Source organism: Opisthorchis viverrini (genome assembly GCF_000715545.1).
Source record: "Opisthorchis viverrini unplaced genomic scaffold opera_v5_250, whole genome shotgun sequence".
Lineage (NCBI taxonomy): Eukaryota > Metazoa > Platyhelminthes > Trematoda > Opisthorchiida > Opisthorchiidae > Opisthorchis > Opisthorchis viverrini.
Genome location: NW_008751905.1, coordinates 289,133 through 309,027, shown reverse-complemented (window position 1 = coordinate 309,027; position 19,895 = coordinate 289,133). Strand labels below are relative to the sequence as shown.

The window sequence follows — 19,895 nt, the reverse complement described above, 5'->3', positions numbered from 1 at the left end:
GTCATTTGGCGCATCTTCAACTAGCGAAAATATAGACGAAACCCCTACTAATCACCTTCCTCTAGTCGATCAAATCTGGCCCTAATAAAGCAGCTTTCTAAAGAGATCGAGCTGTTTTCTGTCCACGCTACAAGGCTTGCCAGTTCTTTGTGAGAAGGAATTGTCTTTTAAAAGTTAGCGCGCAGCGGAAAACAGCCGTGGTCTTGAGTTAAATGTCCGACTTGTCGCGGTTGTGATTTGCTTAGTATACTCTACAATATGACTTATAAATGAAAGGACTGTGAGGACAAAAAGCAAACGAATGGATGTTTAGATAGATAGGCACATAAATTCCCTTGCTAAACTAAGTTCATAGGATAAAATTTCAAACAACTGTCGTCATCAAACGAACAGACACACGCGAAAGTACAATCAATAGTGTAAAACGGCAAGCAGTAATTTAATTTTTCAAGACCAATTCCTTGATGAAACACTTTTAGATGATCTCGCCATTAGACTGAGATGCTTGTATAAAGAAACACGAAAGTATATAGCTTTGCTGGTGTTGGAGTCTAAAATGCTACATTCTGCAGCCAGAAAATTGGAGTCAGGACACTAAGAGCAATCGGCTAGGTTCTATCAGCCCGTTTCAGAACAGAGAGGGTAATGCATTCCTGAAAGGTGAGTTAGCAGACTTGGCAAATGGGCTAGACCAGCCTGTTATAGGTTTCATTATGGGTGGATAGACGAAAAAACGACATATGCATAAAAGAAGAGAAATTGGTGTTAAGACTGCGAGGACGTTAAGCGTGATGACTCTCCAAGGAAGAAGCCGTGCGTTTTAGTTTTTAAGCAATTCACTCCAATACAAACCACCATAAACAAGGGAGCAGAATAAAACTTCCAGGATGTTTACTGCTAAAGATAGCTTGAATTACTAACAAATTGCGTCAGCGCGTCCAATACTTCCTCGGTCCATTGTCACTTTCCCTAAATGCAACAAGGATGCTGTCTAACAGGTATAAAACCGATTACAAATGGTAGTATAAAACAGCTGTGATGTTTTCTTTATCATTTCAAGTATTTTGTTATATTGTACAATATGTTAGTCTACCCTGTTAGACACCCTGAATATAGTAACATTTTCGATTTTAGAGGATGTTTTGCATCCGTGGGACGAGAATATGAAACTTCTACCAAATTTGTTGACAACGTTTATTATATAATTTAGGCGGCTCAGTTGGCGTTTCTTATGGCGACATCTGCGATACGAGTGTGAGTAGGGCAATTAAAACACCAATAGCGACGTTTGGCTTGCAGAGACGGGTGTTATTTTGAGTAAACTATTGGACTACGTTTGGAATATACAGTTTGTGTAGTCACCCTTAACTTCATGCATGGGCTTCACAAAAGACGTCGTATGCAATGTTACGAAATTTCTCTCAAAGATAGAAGTTCATACCCCGAGCTCACATTGCTTGATTAGAGTTGCCGTGTTCTGAGGGATTATATTACCTATGATATCTACTCTCTAGTCGTCTTTTGCTTGAGGTACAACTCCTAGCGGCTTGAGATCGTAAATATCAATTTTCGTTGATGCTTGGAATTCCTCTCCGGACCCACTCTGATAGTGAGTCTGCCTGACGGAATACAGAAACTGCTTCATAAGGTATGTCATTAGCTATCCATTGCCTCGATTTGCCCTGGTCCTATCATTTGGAAACACTTTATGTCATAATTCCAGCTGCAATATCATCTCACGTCATTAGACACTCTAGTACATTCGAGATCGGACCACTATGCTGGTGCGCTCTAGCGGCTTTCTTCTGTGGGTGTCGGTTTCATTTGCACATTTCATTTTGCCCTCAGTATCCTCAGGACTTGGAGGTGACTGAAACGAGAGTTACGGAAATAAACGCTAGCACGGTTTTGAATCCAGTTTTGCATCAAGTCGAGAATCTTCTAGCTTAAGCCCTGATCTGCATACCCAATGATTGGCTTGATCAATCGACCGATCTTGAGACCTAAGGAAACAAACCCACTACCGGAGCTGACGATCCAATATGAACTGCATATCCGTAGTTATGCTACTGTCAATAGTTTTGAACATTATATGGTTAGCTTATAGCAGACTCACTCCTAAGCCTGATGCGATTGATATCTGTCACCACGTATCTCTTTGTCAACAACGTGGCCTTCAGTAGTGTAGCCCCACCTCTCATCGCAGATTTAAGCTTCTTTTGTCATATCCTTACGGTAATAATACGGTTGCCTAAGATGCGGCGGACACGTTCAATACAGTTGGCCTACACTTAAGGTAGGACAATCTGTTTTTGGGCGGAGATTAGCAAAGTCATGCTTGCTTGCCAAGCCTTTGTTCTATAGGTCGTCTTCGCGTCTGATTGACCATCACATTAATTTTCGTGGCGTACAGATTTCATTGACTCAGGATGCTGGGCACCTTGATCTTACATTTTTGGCGAAAATGAAGAAACTTACAGTTTAAGAGATTTTTTACTAAGCCAACTTCGAATGGGGCCATTCTTCTTTATTTCGTCTGCAAAAAACCCCGGAGGGGTGGCGTCTCCTTAACTAATCCCTCACTTGGTTAGCTTCTTGGCGCACAAAGGAGAAGCTTGCTAAAAATAGAATGACTGGATCACAGCCTTCTCTAATAATTTGGGTTTTTGTATGCATGCTGACGGTTTAATGACATCTCAAATTACACGCGGTTTAATAAGGACTGACATTCAACACAGTAATCATTGAAGAAACACAGCAAGCTGGTAGACTAGCAGCCTGAAGTTAAGGAATGTAATGATACCGATCCTATAGCACAGAGGTTCTTTGAAGATCGATGACAACACCAATATTCACATTTTCCGGGCTATTGACCAGATTTCTGGATCCAGAATTTCGGAACAGATTTTCATGGGGCGGGAAACTAAAAAATCATTTACCCTGTTTTGTGAAGAGACGGACAAGATAAATGATTTCTGAAATTAGAAACTCATTATAGTCGGAACCCTTGGTTCACACAGGGCACTGATTTCGTCTCGCTGTGTGTAGGCGATTCCGCACTAATGCAGCTTTATTTTTATGTTGATTTGGGATGTATAAGCGGTGGTTATTAGAACATGTTTCCCGTCCTGTACTCCGGAGGATGATAATGGGCCTTGAAAGAGTAAGCACCTGTCTGGTATTCAGTGCTTCATGCTGTTCTGAATATCATTTAGATGAACCCTCTCGGGTAAGATTCCAACCGTACAGTAGATGAAAAAATACCTACGATGGAATCGAGCGCGGAGGAAGAGAAAGGATACAATTTTGGCGGTGGTTGTTGACGACAAAAAACACTTCATCTTGGAGCATGTCAAGATCCTCGTGACCGCAAATGAAAGCTTCCATTCCCCCCCAGATTGTTTTGCAACGATTATGTCTGTAGAGGGTGATATGAGGCGCTACTTTATCGGCTGAAAAGGTTTTGCGCCATTTCAATGTTCCATTAGGGTCGTCCGACAAAGTGGCCTAAAGCGTGGTTTAAACGTATGCAAATTTGTAGTTCTGACGGTTCTTAGACTGCACGGAAACTATTTTTCACACAAGACCTCTTCGACTTTAAGAAACGCGTTCAAAATATCGACGAATCCAAAAACACGGAGGAGATATACTGTACCATTCACCGTGAACCAAATATCTCAATATTTAATACATGCACTATTGGAAGTCTTTTTCATGACTTCTAACCATGGCACATTTTGAGTTGCTAGTGGTTTGTTGTCTGCTGAAAGGGATTCGCTCGAATCAACGCCAATGACATCTAGCCTTGCAGCGTAGTGTACAAAAATGTATTCATTAACACAGTATGCCAGGGCTCCCGTCTTTAACGCAAGTGGACGCATTTATTATTACAATTTCGGCAACTGAAGTGTCTAAGATAATCTTTTTTGACTGTCATTCGTGTAATAATCTTTGGCGCTGTTATAGACCTTATTGCGACTCAATGACTCAAAAAAAAAACGGAACAGCCTCAATACCACGCCGTGTCGGAAGTCACAACAAGACGAAATCTATAGTTATGGAAACTTTTCTTTCAAATTTACTGAATATGGAGAATCATCATCCAAAAAAGAATCATCTTCTAAAATGGGGTCCATGTGGATCTTCTCGTGTTTCGCTGGAGACACCGGACAACACAATACCTAATCGAAGTCAGTGTCATTTATACTTTCACTTTCTTTCCAGATTGTCTGACTGATTCTTAGTACCTTGGAAATTTTTCCTAGGCTATCGTCAGATATCTCACTCTACCACATTTGCCTCTCTGTTGCAGTGTGAAGCCTTATTTAAATCTATTTTGTCAGTTCTACGGCAGTTGATTCCCCGCGTTTTCAATTGGTGATGCTATCAACGATGAATAAGAATAAGATGCTAATGGTGATCAGAACAAGCTACGCCCTAACGTATTTGACGGGGAATTTTTCTGGAAATATAATCTCACAATAACCAAAACTTTGGAAGTATAACCTCATAGTTGAGTTTTCAATCTTTTAATGTTGATCCATCATCTTTGCTCAACGCGAACAATGAAGAGAATTCAAAGAAAAGTTCTCAATGAAACGTTGTTCTACATGATTGACGTGATGCTTACAAGAGATGGTAGTTAGATGAACATAGCATCACCTGTTCACCTGCATTCTTTTACAATGTATCTGAAAAGGTATAAGTTCTTTCTAGTTGCGCATCATTTGACAGCTTAATCGGAAAAGCTGGTGACGACGTAGAGTTTTTACAATGTCACCTTGTTCCAAACAGTTGAAACTCTCCACGGTATTTAAATCCCATCAGTAGAGCTTGATCGGCCGTCACCTATGACCGTGCAGTTCCAACCTGCGTTCTAAAAAACGTATGCATGTTAGTCCACAATCAGTTAATCACCCTTACATATCTTAAAATGCACCCTACACATACACTAAATTATTGGACTTCAAAGTGGATGTCATAGTGTACCCTACCCTTATTAATATATGACATGCGATATCTTGATCAAGTGCTAAATCAGAGGAAGCAGGCATTGCTTACTACACTGCCTCAGTTAATCCTGCGTGGCACCCTTGGTATAAAATAAACCCAATTGGTTTCGAATAACGGCAAGGTAGTTACCATAGTTCTGGAGTAGAGAAGCCACTACAATTTAATTTCACAGCTGTTATTGAATTTAAATTTGACTCGGAATGGTGAATAAATCAGCAGCTATCTTTGAACAAGCTTCATAGTCTAAATTGAAAATGAATCATTTCAGGCTGCATGATATAAGTTAGTCGGTATACTGAATAGTTGAATAAAGGGGATCACTTTAGATCTCCCAATGTAAGTTGACACATTTTGCCTGCCTTTATCAATTCACTGGTTTATGGTAGCCCCGAGAAACATTCCGGAAGCAGACTGTGTCCAGTGTAAGTTTCTATGGTCGCACCATCACTTTTTCATTTGATCTTCCATACTAATTTCTGCTCGAGAACGAGTTATTGACTCTTTATTTACAGGAAAAACGTCATGGAGCATTTACTCTTGTTACCAGTGTGGCATTTGTCTAAGCTCTGGTCTCCCTTATTTACACTTAGGTCATTTGATCTTATGAATTGGCCCAAGATGTTTATGAAAAGTTTTATAGATTTCTAATCGATTCTCATTTTAAATCGAGTGTGAACAAAAAGACTGTGGCGGTGTCAAGAAAGTCTTAGGTGCAGCAAACAATAAACTTTCAGTGGTTGTCTGTGTATGCATGGTAAGTTTATTATCCTGAACACATTTTGAATGAATGTTTCCGCGAAAGTAAACCGCAAATTAGCAAGAAATATGCACTTCACAATATAGCAAGTTGAAGCTGCTGAAGGTCTACTTAGTGAAGACAAAAATTATTCAACCGGTGAGAATCCTACTGGGAATACGGCTTTTAATACGAATTGGCAAATGTTTTAATGTAAGGCGGTGAGACTGAATTGTATCCTTCTTACAAAGAGTCAGTTTTATCATTAGAATGCTATCATGCACTCCTTACAAACAAAACAGCACGTAGAGATTGCAACTTGTTAAAGCTCTTTAAAGCTCATCCATTGCTTCATCGGATGTCTCTGCTAACCTTATTTTAAATTTGGTCGCACACAAAGTCAATTCGATTTTATGGTAATTAGGTCAACAGGTTTGGTCAAATAAAGTAGTCGATAAAATGGAGAATATTAGAAGGGAATGTAAATAATTTTTGAACAATACTGAGCAATACTGTGCCGGCCAAACGGTAGGCCAAGTAAGATTATCGCGATAAATTAGTTGCAGAAAATAGACTGTCAGACTCAGAGCTACAACAGTGACACTATAAAGTGCCCACAGAAGTAGAACATCGATCTAAATGGACTCGATTCCTAGTAAAACCAGTGAAGCATTTTTTGCTCCATGAAAGTGCCCTGCTAACCAGAGTGATGTCCATGTCTACTAAAACCTCTGAAAGTTTTAAAGTTTTGTTAGTGGCGACTCGCAAGAATGTAACTTATCTCAAAGCGGGAACTTAAGTTAACTGCACTGATACAACGACCCTTGTAAGGATGATGAAACGATCATAAAGCTCACCTCTGTCCTGGCCACGTTTGTGATTCTCAAAGTGACCGTAATCAACCAGCTTTCATTAGTCTTACTTCGGGCTTTGGAATCGGCTTGGAAATGTGTCAAGTTACACAGTAAGTGCAAACAAAGATTGTAGGTGGGCTACGCAACTTGTTAACTGTCTGGATTGTAAAGTAAGGATCTGAACTCACAATCGCTACCTCGGTAATGACTATACTTTGATAAATGTCAAAATTTTCTGGCATTATTCGTCAGAAAAATTTCTTCTCTCAGTTATTTGGGCAGATGAATGAAATAAATCACTCTTCGGTAATGTTTTACTCTTAATGTGATGAAGTGCTTGAGACACCTGGATAGTTCAACGAGGATTCTGGCTATTTTTCAGGCTGATGTTGGAGCCTAGTCCAGTCACCGTTTTCCAGAGGCTTGACTGGCACTTAAGAAGGCACTTTTCTATATGTTGTGCACATTCTCGAGCAACGAGATTCTGAAGCAAACCATCTCTGTGTTCATTGTGTATAATATTTTCTAAACCAGTGTGTCACATAAAATGTTCCAGGTTTCAGTTGGACTTTAACAAAATTAAATTAAATCAAATTAATTGAACAGTTGACCTGTCTCTCACACATGCCTATAAATGATGGGTTGCCTTACAACACTTTTATTTATGGACTTAAAATTCAGCTACTAACCGACTGGAGCTAATTCGTAAGCCCTTAGTGAGCTGTCAACGTAAACTCCTTTATATATGCAATTAGGCTTGTTTTCGTATGATACGTTCAGTTCCACACCAGTCTTAAACTGATCTGAATCTCTTGATGATGATGCTCTTGAGTTCTTTTATTTGGCTAAAGCATGGTAACTGATGTCTTCTTATAACTAAGCTGCGCTTACCCTTGACTGCCTACATTGCATCAAGACTTGTTTGTCCATAATAACGTTTTCTTGCATAGGACGTGCATTTTGGCACCTATGTGACAATTTGGTGACCTGACTAATTCATATTCCATACAGTTTACTTAGATATAGACAATTGTGTTAATGTGAAATTCCCAATCGTGACAGTCCGGAGTAATAACTACGTGGTCACTTGATTTCAACATTATTTGCCAATCAAGCATAAACAAATGTTCACGACTGACTGCGCTGAAATGAAACTGTTAATTTTAGGCCATGACGGTATTGGTTAGGCACAAAACTGCATCTCCCGAAATCCAATTTGAAGAACATAGCTTGCCAGCTATTTGCTTTCCTGATGAAAGCAAATGGGCGTCGTGATTTAATTTAATTTAACGGGAATGCAGCTGTTATCTTGGTGTTATCTGATACTTGTGGGTTGCTTTCAGGAAGCGGATGTGCATGCGATCAATGCATTTTATAGGATTATAAAAGTGAAGTATTTTTGCGTCATTGTATTGCAGTAAGCTGAGTCCATGGATATTTCGCACGTGTTCAGGCTACCAGAAAGTAGAGACCTCTGGTTTACCCAACACCAGTTTCGTAGAAGCTGATGAATTTAAAAAAAATAGAATCTTTCAACTGTTTTAAAGACTTCGGTTCTAAAACTAGCATAGCGATAACGTGCTCCTACCGTCTTCAACCGCGCTTGTTTTGCTTAGTTTCATAAGGAAAATTACAGCTTAATATAAGCCCTCCTTCCTCTATAGCTCAACCAAATTTATCTGATTATTATTCCTATTTTTATTCTTCACGAATGAGGTTTCGTTTCATTTATATCAAATTTTAATTAATAAATATTCATGGCCTCTTTGCTTGCTTTGGAAGGTACCTGGCAGTTATAAGCTGTATTGGTTTTCAATGTAAATTCTTTGTTGACGGGATTTTGTTGAATCCCAACGACCATATTGGCGTCACGTTTGAAATGTCACCAACATCATTGATTAAATGATATCAGTGTTCAACACTGATGCTTTTTTAGCGTGAAATCATGATTTCTTCGAATGACTTATTGCGAAAGAAATAATGAAGATGGATTGGAAAGGGACTTAGTGCTAGCTTATGAGAATCCTTCCAAGGTGTCTACACCTTCAGACACTCATTCTGGTGATCTGGATAGAAGTGACAACAAAAGTGCCACTGACGTTGATCAAAAGCCCAATCTTGCATTTTCTTTAACCAGGCACAGTGCGGATTAAGTGATCATTATTCTGGAAGGCAAGTTGCACTAACAGGACACAAAAGTTTCGTAATCACTACACTATACCTTTGTCGGATCAAGATTTGCCCACCTCTCTGCTTCTGCCATTCTGAACTGAGCACAAAAAAGCATTCTCTTTGGCATATCTTGGTTCTGCAAACGCAAACATTGCCTAACAAACGCATCTTTTAGTGTCTGACACATTGTAAAATGCAAGTTTCCGTTGCACAACCGAAAATTCGCTTTCTAATTTCTTCGTTATGGAATTTCAGATACCAAACTTTACGAAATCTGGTCTTGAAATAACAAGTACCGGCCACCTTAAGACGTCTCAGTTCCGCTGCTTCAACAGATCAAGGCTTATAGCCATAAAAAAGCAGCCCGCATTGTAGCCTTATAAACACATCCCTTGAGATTCAGAGATATGTAGTCCTGACGCCATAGTTGCCTCAAATAAGCAAACACAGATCTAGTCTTTTAGTTCGTGCATTGATCCCATTTGTCAAGCAACAACTAGAAGTAGTACAATTTTCAAGATACGTAAAACGTTGAAAGGGATTATTTAATGTTTTCTTTGAGCTTCAACTTCTGAAGTCTATGTGTTAGCTGTAACAACGTTCGAAGTATGGCGCATCAATTCATCGACAAAACTCGCTTTGGATACTAAATGCTGAATGTTGAATGGTGCTTATAATGATTCTACCAGGACAATTAACATTTTCACCTAGCACTGTAGGTTACCCACACCGGTGCGATTATTTTGGTTTTATGATTCTCCAATGTGACAAGTGGAATATATTATTGAAATGCAAATATATGTACAGTAAAATTTTCTGAAAATACGGGGAATTTTGTTCGTGGTGGATAAAAGAAATAAGCTCGCAAAGCAAAAACAAATGAGAAATAAGAGTAAATACAGTATTTTTGGGGTACAGGAAGACGAGCTACTCCTATTCTGTAACCAGCTTTCACATAGTACTACAGCCAGACACTTTCTTTTTTCTCCGGAGTGCTGACCGTGTGGCGGCCTCAAATACCTCTTTGACACCCTCCTGATGTTTCGCTGTGAATTGCAAACAGATGAGGAGAAAACGCACTACAAACCAGAGCATTCCAGGTAGGCCTCTGCTCCAATTTCACTAGCCATTGCGCGTCCCTGCTCATATTTTACTGGTTCTTGCTTCATACGTTGCAGGCTGATCTTGGTGGGAACATCATTACGCAAGTCTTTTTTTAACCCAACGAGAATAATTGGGACGCTCTCGCAAAAATAGCGCACCTAAAACAGAAAAAACAACTAGTAAGTTTGGACAAAACCTATCACATTCACCCCAATCAATGAGATCTTTTCGCACCCTTTTAGAATGTATATAAAGATCAACTGCATGTGTTTACTGAAACTGGAAGGCACACCTTACCAAGCACATTGTTTGACCATTTTATTGAACGCTACTAGCAACCTAGTGAAGCTATGAAAAATCAAATTATAAATAACAAAAAACTTGCTACGTGCATAATTTGGAAAATTTCAAACATTACTTTAACTCATCGTGAAGCGTTACTATCCACTGTGCCTCTTAAACGAGCTTTTCACCTTTAAAAACCATCAAGTGGTGATATAGCTTGTGTATAAGACGCAAAGCAAAAAGGTACGTATGGTTTTTCCAGTGCAGAAACCTTACTTATTGATACCCCTAGCGGCGGAGCAGGCTAAGTGCTGGTGTATAATCACTCCGTTTTTGTGTTAGGATCTTTGTACCAAGTCATCGCTTTTCCAAAGCCTAGTGATATTCAACTTTTCGTCTTGGGATTTACCTGGATAAAATTTGCATATTCAGCATTTCGGGCACCTGAGTGGATAATCCGTCAATATATCTGCAAGGCTCAGTAGCACCTAGAAAACATACACCGACCCGAATTATTATCAAAGATTGTGAGATTCAGGCGACATAACTTGGTATGCTTCAGGTTCACGAACTAAAAACAGACGTTGTAGAACGTCTGTTGTGTGAAGGGACCTCAGAATGCGGCTAGAACAAACTAGCTGGTAGTACTGACAGGCTTTAATTCTAACCACGGTTCAACAATGTTCAAGTCACTTCCAAGAGTATTCTAAACTGTCTCTTATGTGAAAGTAAAAATCTAGAATCTTTGGACGTACCTCACTGATCCATTTTTCACGTATATTTAATAGGCTATCTGGGGAGTCTATACTGAAGCACATGATGACCACATGTGTATCTGGGTAAGATAAGGTTCTCAGACGATCATAATCTTCTTGACCGGCAGTATCCCACAAAGAAAGTTCCACCTTAATGAATTCAGCTCGAGCGAAATTCCGTTTTACCTGCTTGCCATCGACCGTTATATCCGTAACAAAAGTATCAAATACTGTGGGTACATAATAGTCTGGAAACGTGCCTCTGCTGAACACAATCAGCAGACAAGTTTTCCCGCACGCACCATCTCCTACAATAACGATTTTTTTGCGCAGCCCCTGTGGCATTTATTTTTGGGTGTGAGGTGGGATAGGTTGTTAGTGCAAGCTTTTGAATCCGTATGCAATTCCACCAAACTTTACCCTAGCATCGGTACCACAGTTCGCACTCGAAAACTGCATGGTGATTCCTACGTGGCGCTTTTTGTTCAGGGTCATTTAGCTGCAATATTTCAGTTCGGTTATATTCAGCCACCGCAGAAAAATGATGTTAAAATGATGTTAAAGTTTTAGAAGTTAATCATTTTTTGAAGCTACTTGTCTGCCACACCCACTTTGGTAGAGAAATCGCGCGCCGATCAGAGGACAGCAGTTAGAGGTAGTGTTAAATAGCTATACGGAATGGCAATTTAGACGAGAACCACGGATTAACTGATTAATATACGGGATCAGGGTCAGCTTTACCGTTCATCTGGTTCCGTCCACATGAAAGGCACAGGCAGAGAGGGCGTAACACAGCCCTTAAAGTTTTCAGCGAGGGACATTAAGTTTGCGAGTGCTAAGACGCACATTAAATGCCCTGAACTGGGCATCAGATGCAGCATGAACAACCGTTTGACGAAGGTTATTCTACTCACTAACTACCCGAAGCGGAAAACCTTTCCCCACTAGACCTGTGAGCTCTGAGCCTGAAAATGTTCTCGCACTGTCCTTGCTGTGTGCCCATTGCTTCAACTGTGAAAGACCTATTTCACGAAACTTGTTCTAACAGCGCGCAGGTAAGCAATAGATCTTTAGGAATGACGATGCTCTAGAGAAAAGGTTCATCACTCCAAACCACGTTTAAAAATCAACAAATTCAACGCCGGCAATCATTTCTAGCACTTCTTTGAACATATTCAATGAGAGTTAAGTCCTTGATTTCCATATTCAGAAAGAGGTCGTCTTAAGGCCAATTAGAATATCCGGAAGCCCACGTGAGGAATGGGGGGAAGGTGCGCCGAATTGTACGTGGGAAGGGGAATGCCTTTTGAACCGATTTTTTTATGAATTGAAAAGGATCTATTCATTAATCGCTTCCAGCTGTCATTTTGGTCCAAACTGGCCTACGCGCAAAACACCATGAGACAAATCGTTCAAGAGATGCGGTACTGTGAATACAGTGTTAAAATAATAAAATGGCGCGAACAGCATATGGTGGGCCTATGGTGGCTTCCGTAAATCATTTTTGGAATATTTAGTCCCAAACAATTTCCCAAGGTTTGCACTGACCCATGGCAAAGTTGCCAAAAGACGGCGTAGCCCTTGTACTGGTTTGAAAAAGACTTACGACGACAATGTCAAAGAGCGCTTTGCGTTTGGACGAAAAAAGAATTGTGGTATGGGCACACAACGGAAACAGCAAAACTGGGAATTAGAAGAAAAGGACACACACTACTCCCCATAGCCAGCAAGTATTTCCCTGATCTCAAATAGCAATCCGCCGCATCCAAGATTGAGGTCAACGGGACAAGTACGCTGCTCTAGCCACAAAAGCCTGCCTCAATCCGTAGCACTCGCCTATGCTTTGTGAGCAAGTATCTAGCTTACATTACGTCTGGCAGGCAGCTGCGCTGTAAATCGTGCCTCATTTTCCACTAGCCCTTCCCGATTACGGCCGTCACATCCGTGCTTGCTTGCCACTGTGACGCCTTTTTCCTAATGTCCGCGACTTGGATTTTAGCTGTTGAATAACACAAGATCTTCATCTGGAGTATCCTGACGGTTTCCATACGTTTGTGCTATAAGCGTAATGGCAGAATATACTCATTTGACCATCGATCCTGAAAATATCAGCCAACATCTGCTCTTGTCTCAAACAATCGGTATGTCCTTCGCCTGTGTTGGGTACATCGCCTGATAAATCAGGTGAAAATAACAACTGACTCGAGCCAGCAAATTTTATGAATCTTGATCATCGCAGTGAGGGAAGGAGACGAAGATTCACAGTCTACACTCGTTCACGAGAGAGTGTGCTGTGCATTGAGTAGGCAGCTCACGCACCCATCCTTGGCACCCACTGTATTGCGTCATTTGGAGGAAAGTGCCAGTCAAGCGACCACTTCTTTGCAGCATCTACTTCCATTTGAAGGGCGGTGGCATTGGAACCCGGGGAATTTTAGTCATCCCCAAAGGGCAGGCGTGCACTTGCAAGCGCATCTGGAAGGTCGTTGACTTAGATCAGAAGCAGGAGTGGTGCACAAACGAAGCCTTGATGAGCTTCAAAGAACACACGTGCCTAAGAAGACTGGATCAAGCCTGTTTTCACAAGGAATGATTTGTCCGGTAGGAACACCTAAATCCAGCATGGAATTTTTCCTTGAACCTCAGACTCATGCTTGTGAAGCGACCGGACGTGTGGGATTCGATCGAAGGCTTGCACAAAGTTGTAGAATGCGACATGAGTCAAGTTGTTTATTGAAATTGAGCGTGTTCGTCACGCAAAAACGGTTTGAGAGGAACTGTCTTGCGTTGTCAATCTCACGCTTTTTGTGTTGAGATAATTTATGTTGGCTAGCTTCAGAATATGTTCCATCACCCTACACACCTGCTTGCGACTACCGGTTGATAAGCGGCCACCTCGCTTACTTTCAACCTGAGGCAAGGCTGCCTCCGACGAGCGACTGACAAAACTCCAAGTAAGAATTCTTACTCATCCGAAGTCCTTAGATGTGCCTCGTCTGTCCTCAACGCGCTGAAGGTGTTTGTCTTGAGCAAGAGTTGGCGAGAATCCCGCTCCGTGAAGATCAAATGGGTTACAAGCCGTTCGTGGTTGCGCCTCGACAAGTTAGGATGTTAAGACGCCGCTGCAACAGAACATATGCCTTCACAGTGCTCCTTGTAGGCTTATTACACCACTGTTGGGTCCCTCAAGGGGCCTCCAATAAGAAGTACTTAAGAAATACATTTTTGTTTTCCGGGGGGTGGCCAGTACTGTATTTGATGTTGGGGGATTACTGATTCATAGTTATCACGCCTCTTACGAAGTACCATCCCACATTGGTCTTTCGCTGTTATCTATTTAAAGAATAGTTTTGATCTCATTTCCAGAGGAAGCTCAGTCTTATGAGTGAGCTCTGATGGGTCCAAACTTGAAGCGGTTTCTTGAAACGTAGTAATATTTCTTCCTGTTTACCTCTTTCATTAGAGCTGGTCCAAGCTTGGGTTGTTCAAGGAGTATACGCATTCATCAGAGGTCCGCATGGCCAATGCTTCAGGTCCAATTCAGAGGTTCCGGTGCCTTTATCTGTAATAGGTGAATTCTGTCAACATACAGTAGACGCTATGAACCAATGGAAACTTAATTAATACTTGATTAACGAAGTGTCTTTTTTCGGTGACAACCACATCCAGCTAGAGTGGCAGCTGGCCTGCACGACGTCTGGTTGGTGCGACAGCATTTTGAGTCCAGTCGCTCTGTTGAACAACTTGGTCAGCACCGATGCTGTTCGTTTACCAGATCTGATGAGTTGGGATTGCTTCCAGGAGGACTTTGGGCAACAAAATCACCTAGAAGCAGGGGTTGTGTAACTTGGTGGCTTGTGGAGGGCTGCTTAGGTGGTTTGACGAGGACCAATTCTTTTTTCAGAGGATCTTATCAGTCACACGCATCGGGATCTGAACCCACAAAAGGTGCAGGAGTGGTGTCAAAGAGATCAGCCGGGTAGGCAGAGCTGCATGCACATATGGAGCCCCTTTTCTGCCATACCTGATGCGGTCCACCGAGTGTGGTGGTGTAATACCCTGGCCCTTGATTTTGAATAATTGGGTACAGCACGGGAAACTATTTCATGTTAATTTACATTAGTGTAAAAATTCAACTAAATGACACCTGTTAAATCTATAAGTAGAATAAACAGCTAAATAATTCATTCACAGTTTTGCACTTCGGCCGTACCATTCGCGGTCGGAAGTCCAGCCAAGCAACCAGGGAGACAAACAGACGGACGCGGTTCTCCAGTCATGTACCTAGTTGTTTGTTCATCTTTTTCGTTCGACCACCTGAACAATAGTTCAGTCAGGAAAGTTGTCGCTGATCCATAGAGAATGCTGTGACTTGGAAGGAATTTACTCTCGGAAGTGCATATGATGCACTATGTTCTGTGGATTATCAACAGGAGGAGAGATAAGCTGAGAAAAGCTGAGTGTATGGAGGATGGATGACATAAATTGTCAAGTAAACCTTTCACCAAAAGCCACTACGAGCGAGATTCATCTGGCATACCAACAGAAATATCAACAATAACATGGCAGTCGAGCTGCATTCTGCGCTGGTCCATAGCCACTTGTGATAGCAGCGATGTAAGGGTAATTTATTTAACTGATCCACAGTGCACAGTTGCAAACAGTATAAATCTTACCTTGTTGTGACTAGTTGTGTGGCTCCGCAACACATTGAACCATACAAAGAGTGTCCATTCGAGACTTACTCTCCAAAACAGTTTGGCTACCGGTTGGATATCTGAGAAATGCACCTTTCTGATCCGACAGGTTCTGGGTTTGAGCACATGCGGGTACCTGTATTGTGAGAGGCTAAATGCGCCTGCAGTTCTTTCGGATGCAGTCGCTTTGCAGCCAGCCATTTGAGCCAAAGGCTTTGGGTGAAGGCACAAATATTCTTCCTGCATAGGTTCGGTCGCCCCAGCAGTAACAAAACCCACGTATAACCATGAATTTACATTTACAATTACTCTCATTCCACATCAAACAGGTCGCTTTTCTTCATTCCAGTAGCAGAGCGGGTGAGCAAAACTAGGCTTCCACAGGTGCCTCCTTACTCTGCCAAACAACAGTGACTGCACTCTATTTGTATGGCTCTTAGCCGAAAATGAGGATTCAGTTTGTCTTGCACCGGTTTCGCAAAAAGCCGCACGTCATCCGAACCTAACAAATTCAAGGATCTCGAAAAAAATCATCCAACCCTGGAGTACGGTCTCTCTGTCTACCTACCATTTTTTCATTCTGAAGCAAGTAAGAAAACAAATTGGACTCGCTGGGCACCGAAGTGTATTGTGCATTGGGAACATTAGTTAAAGTTGAGAATGCAGCAGTTGAGCTAACTTCCGCAACACTCTCATCCCGCTTGAAGCTGCGCACCTCTGATGATTCAGAAGACGCTGCTGCAGGGCGTGCTGGTTATGTTAACGTCATAAGTCACCGGGAAGAAGAATATTTGTTTGATTTAATAGCCGTTGGTAGTCCCCTCTGTCCAGTTCTTCTATCAACGTCTGTAAAATAGTAACACACGAGTACTTATTCGTTGTCTGTTTTTTGTGCCCGATCGCAGTTAACCGACTGTAGACCTGACATAATCAAACACAAATATTACGACACCCGAAATGCCCTTTTGCGGCGACCCAAGAGCTCAGACACCTCTGTGGTTGCCGAGACTCCGAATGCTCAAGTGAGAGGGCTTAGCGTCTCCGAGTCTCAATTAGGCAGTTGACATGGATTGGACTCGATACGAACATTTACTTGAAAACAACCGTTACAGTAGCGCTAAAGGTGTTTTCAATGGATCGCTGAATTTTGAAACCAACTTTTGACTAAATGCGTCAGATTACATTGTGTCATTCAACGATGTGCCAACTAAGAACACAAACTGATCACATGACCATTAGTTATTAGTGGCGCGGATCAATAAACCACTGCGGACTGCTTCGGAGCACATTTATGAACCCCGGAGACGTGCTCATCTGGAGCAGTTTCTCTCTTTATTTGTCAGGGTTGCGCAAAGCGCGGATGCGAGTGTGAGACTGATCCGCCAGAACTGTATTCTGGAGTTTCGTTCAACTACTCCACCATTAGATATGAACTCGTGCCCAGTGCCCAGAGTTTGACCTGTGGCACTACGCTACCAAACCCGTCTACGGATGGGATGTCAAACAGGACAGTGGCATTGCTTGAAGCCCGGGAAAATGTACCCGCAGGTCTTGAGCACAATTTTACCCGACAAAGAATCAAACGTATCTTTAGACCGTGAAACCTGGTTCACATGGAAGGCTAATGAACGGGGAGGTAAAAAAAGTAAAATACCTGGAGATTTTGTCTATGACCCCTGCCTTGGAAACCACCTGTGAGCGTTACTATTAAGGGCCAAAATGGTTTGAACATTTGGAATAAGGAAGCATGCCTTGAACAGAGGATCAAATGCTTTGAACAATGATTCTCGCGGTAATCTTCTGCCAGTAATTTGGAGTCTACAGCTGAGATTGAAGCCCAAAAACTCCTACTATCTCGCAGGTTTTCGGCTGTATATGGCCCACTAGACGCCACAGAGCTCCCGGCACGGAAGTTAGCCCACCCGCGTTCTTCGAAGATGAGAGTAAAACCCTCATCCGTCGCATTCCTTAATTGTTTGCTTGACTCACGAGAAAATATGTGAGACAACTGGGGAAAATCGGTTACTGTGCCCATTTTCAAGAAAGGGGTTTTAAACGTGTGTGGTTGCAACACGGCGCTCATCTTCATCTCAGTCATAACTCTTTCTTTGTGGCTTTTGGTGCCCGGTGAAAGGCTCATTTGAGGGCAGCAAGCAGGGTTCAGGTTGGGTACATTTTGTGCTGACCAAATTTTTACATATCGTCAGGTGATATAAAAACACCATGCGTACAAATGCCTGGCAATTTAAGCACTTCTGGATTTCTATAGCGCATTTGACTCGATTGACCAGGCTGTTCATTCTGAAACACTTGTCAATCAAGAACTGCACGAAGTGTTTTGAACATATTGGGCTGTTTGTATCCTATGACCTTTTGGCGTGTGGGAGTACATGGCTAACTCTTGGAAATATTCAGCGCATTAAGCGCATCCGTCAATGTTGCACACCCTTCAGTTCCTATTTATTTACGCGACCGGTGTGATTATAAGACGAACGCTAAAAGGCTACAAAATCGTGGTGTTCAAATAGCTTCTGAAGAAACACTTGTCGATCCGGGTACGCAGACGGCATCGTTCTCGTCTTTGAAAAGGAAGAATAGACGGTAGCTTTTTGGGGGAAATGTGTAGTCATACCGTCCTTAGGCACGCACCTTTACTCAAAAAGTGTAATGTTGTGCTAGAGGACATGGATTCACTGAAAGCACCACTTACAATCCAGAGAGGGACAAACGAGGTTTTGGAGCTTTTATGTATCTTAGAAGTAGCTGGTAATAATGTAACAGATGAAGTCAATGCGTAACTCTGCTGATTTAGGACACCTGCGGCGGAAAAGTGTACATCTCTGAATCTCAGGTGACGTGTTTATCTGGCTGTTTGGTTACATGGCTGTGGGACCTGGTTTGTTTGAGGGGTGAAGCTGAGACATCTATTGTTTTTGGCTACCGATGTCTCAGAACAATGGCTCGTGTGGGTTATCATTCGTAAGTCCATAATAGAATAAAGAAAAAGCGAGTGTTTGGTTGTGGAACGGTAATGTCTTTTAAAAAATGCGTCCAACAACAGAAGCTGCGTTGCTTGCACTACGTACTGTGCATGCAAAATCATCGGTTGTCGAAAAGCGTGCTGGTTTTGTGTCCAATTTAGAACAGGCGCATAGAATTTGTACCCCTGGGAGAGGGTCGCGAAAGACTCACCAGTTGGCGGCGCGACTACTCTCCACTGCTCCCAGTTGCAGTTTGCAATATTAAACCGCTAATCAATGCTACTGTCATTTCTACTGTTACTTTCTGTCCAGACTTCCTGAGTAGATGTCTGCAGGTGCAGGCAACCCGAGATGGTTGCAATAAGTTAGCGCAAATTCTTAGCTCGATCCATTTTCGCTTTTTTACGCTAGGGCTCGCAAACAAATATTGGTTCTGCGGCAGCGAAGCATCCGTGTTGAACGTGAATGTCAGACTGGCGATGATAAGAATGATGCACAAAAGGGAATTTAATGTCGGTTGGAATAAGGTGTCTAGTCCGTATTGTATGCACATTCTTTGGATAATGTAGAAAACAGACTATCATTGAATGTCATGACAAGCCTCGAATTTTCGCTCTGACCGAGCATGAATTTTCTTAGCAGGAATATTGAGATAGCTCGCTACTCGGTTTTTGGAGAAAGCATCCCAAAGATCCACTCGTGCTCTATGAACTCTAAGGTCCCTACTTTTTTCGAGTCGGAAATCCAGAGTCAACGCCTCTTCAATTTAACCCTTTCCAAAAATTTGGCTATATTGCACCCAGTTTCTTCTTGAAAGAAGAGAGAAGAACCTTCAATATCTCTTATTTTCTAACTTGATTTCTAAGGCGCAGTTGGTCAAATCGCTGCAGCCTATATCCCCGACTACTCTAGATTATAGAAGGCTTTGCCTCACCAGTAATGTTGAAGCCCACCCCGACCAGGTAGCTCACTGCAATGGAGCAATAAGGATAGACTTGCTAACACTGCTTTGTGGCCTTCAGCCGTGCGCAGTGAAGCATTTGCTCAGCTGGCCTGACAGCGTTGTCTTCCAAGTGATTTGGTCCAACTATGGTGTTATCATTGGCGTGCTATAGAGCACCTTTAAGCAGCCAAGCTCAGGGCTTAGAACGGTTTATAATTTCCTCGAAATGTCATTGACAGACATCCAATCATAGATGCGTTTGTCTACGTGAAATGAGGAGTGTTGTTAACTACGCGCCCAACTTTATCTTTTGACGGGCATCCCATGTTTAGCTTACGGGCTTACGAAGTCATGG

At 42.0% G+C, this 19,895-nt stretch overlaps 1 protein-coding gene across 1 annotated transcript; it reads right to left on the bottom strand.

Annotated features, from left to right (window-relative positions):
* Positions 1-9,538: 9,538 nt before the first annotated feature.
* On the bottom strand, positions 9,539-11,351 carry T265_08991 (hypothetical protein; the record flags this gene model as incomplete). Its single annotated transcript, XM_009174941.1, has 2 exons — positions 9,539-10,037; positions 10,920-11,351. 2 exons carry the CDS (start codon positions 11,262-11,264, stop codon positions 9,855-9,857), a joined length of 528 nt encoding a protein of 175 aa, XP_009173205.1.
* Between the last annotated feature and the right edge of the window lie 8,544 nt (positions 11,352-19,895).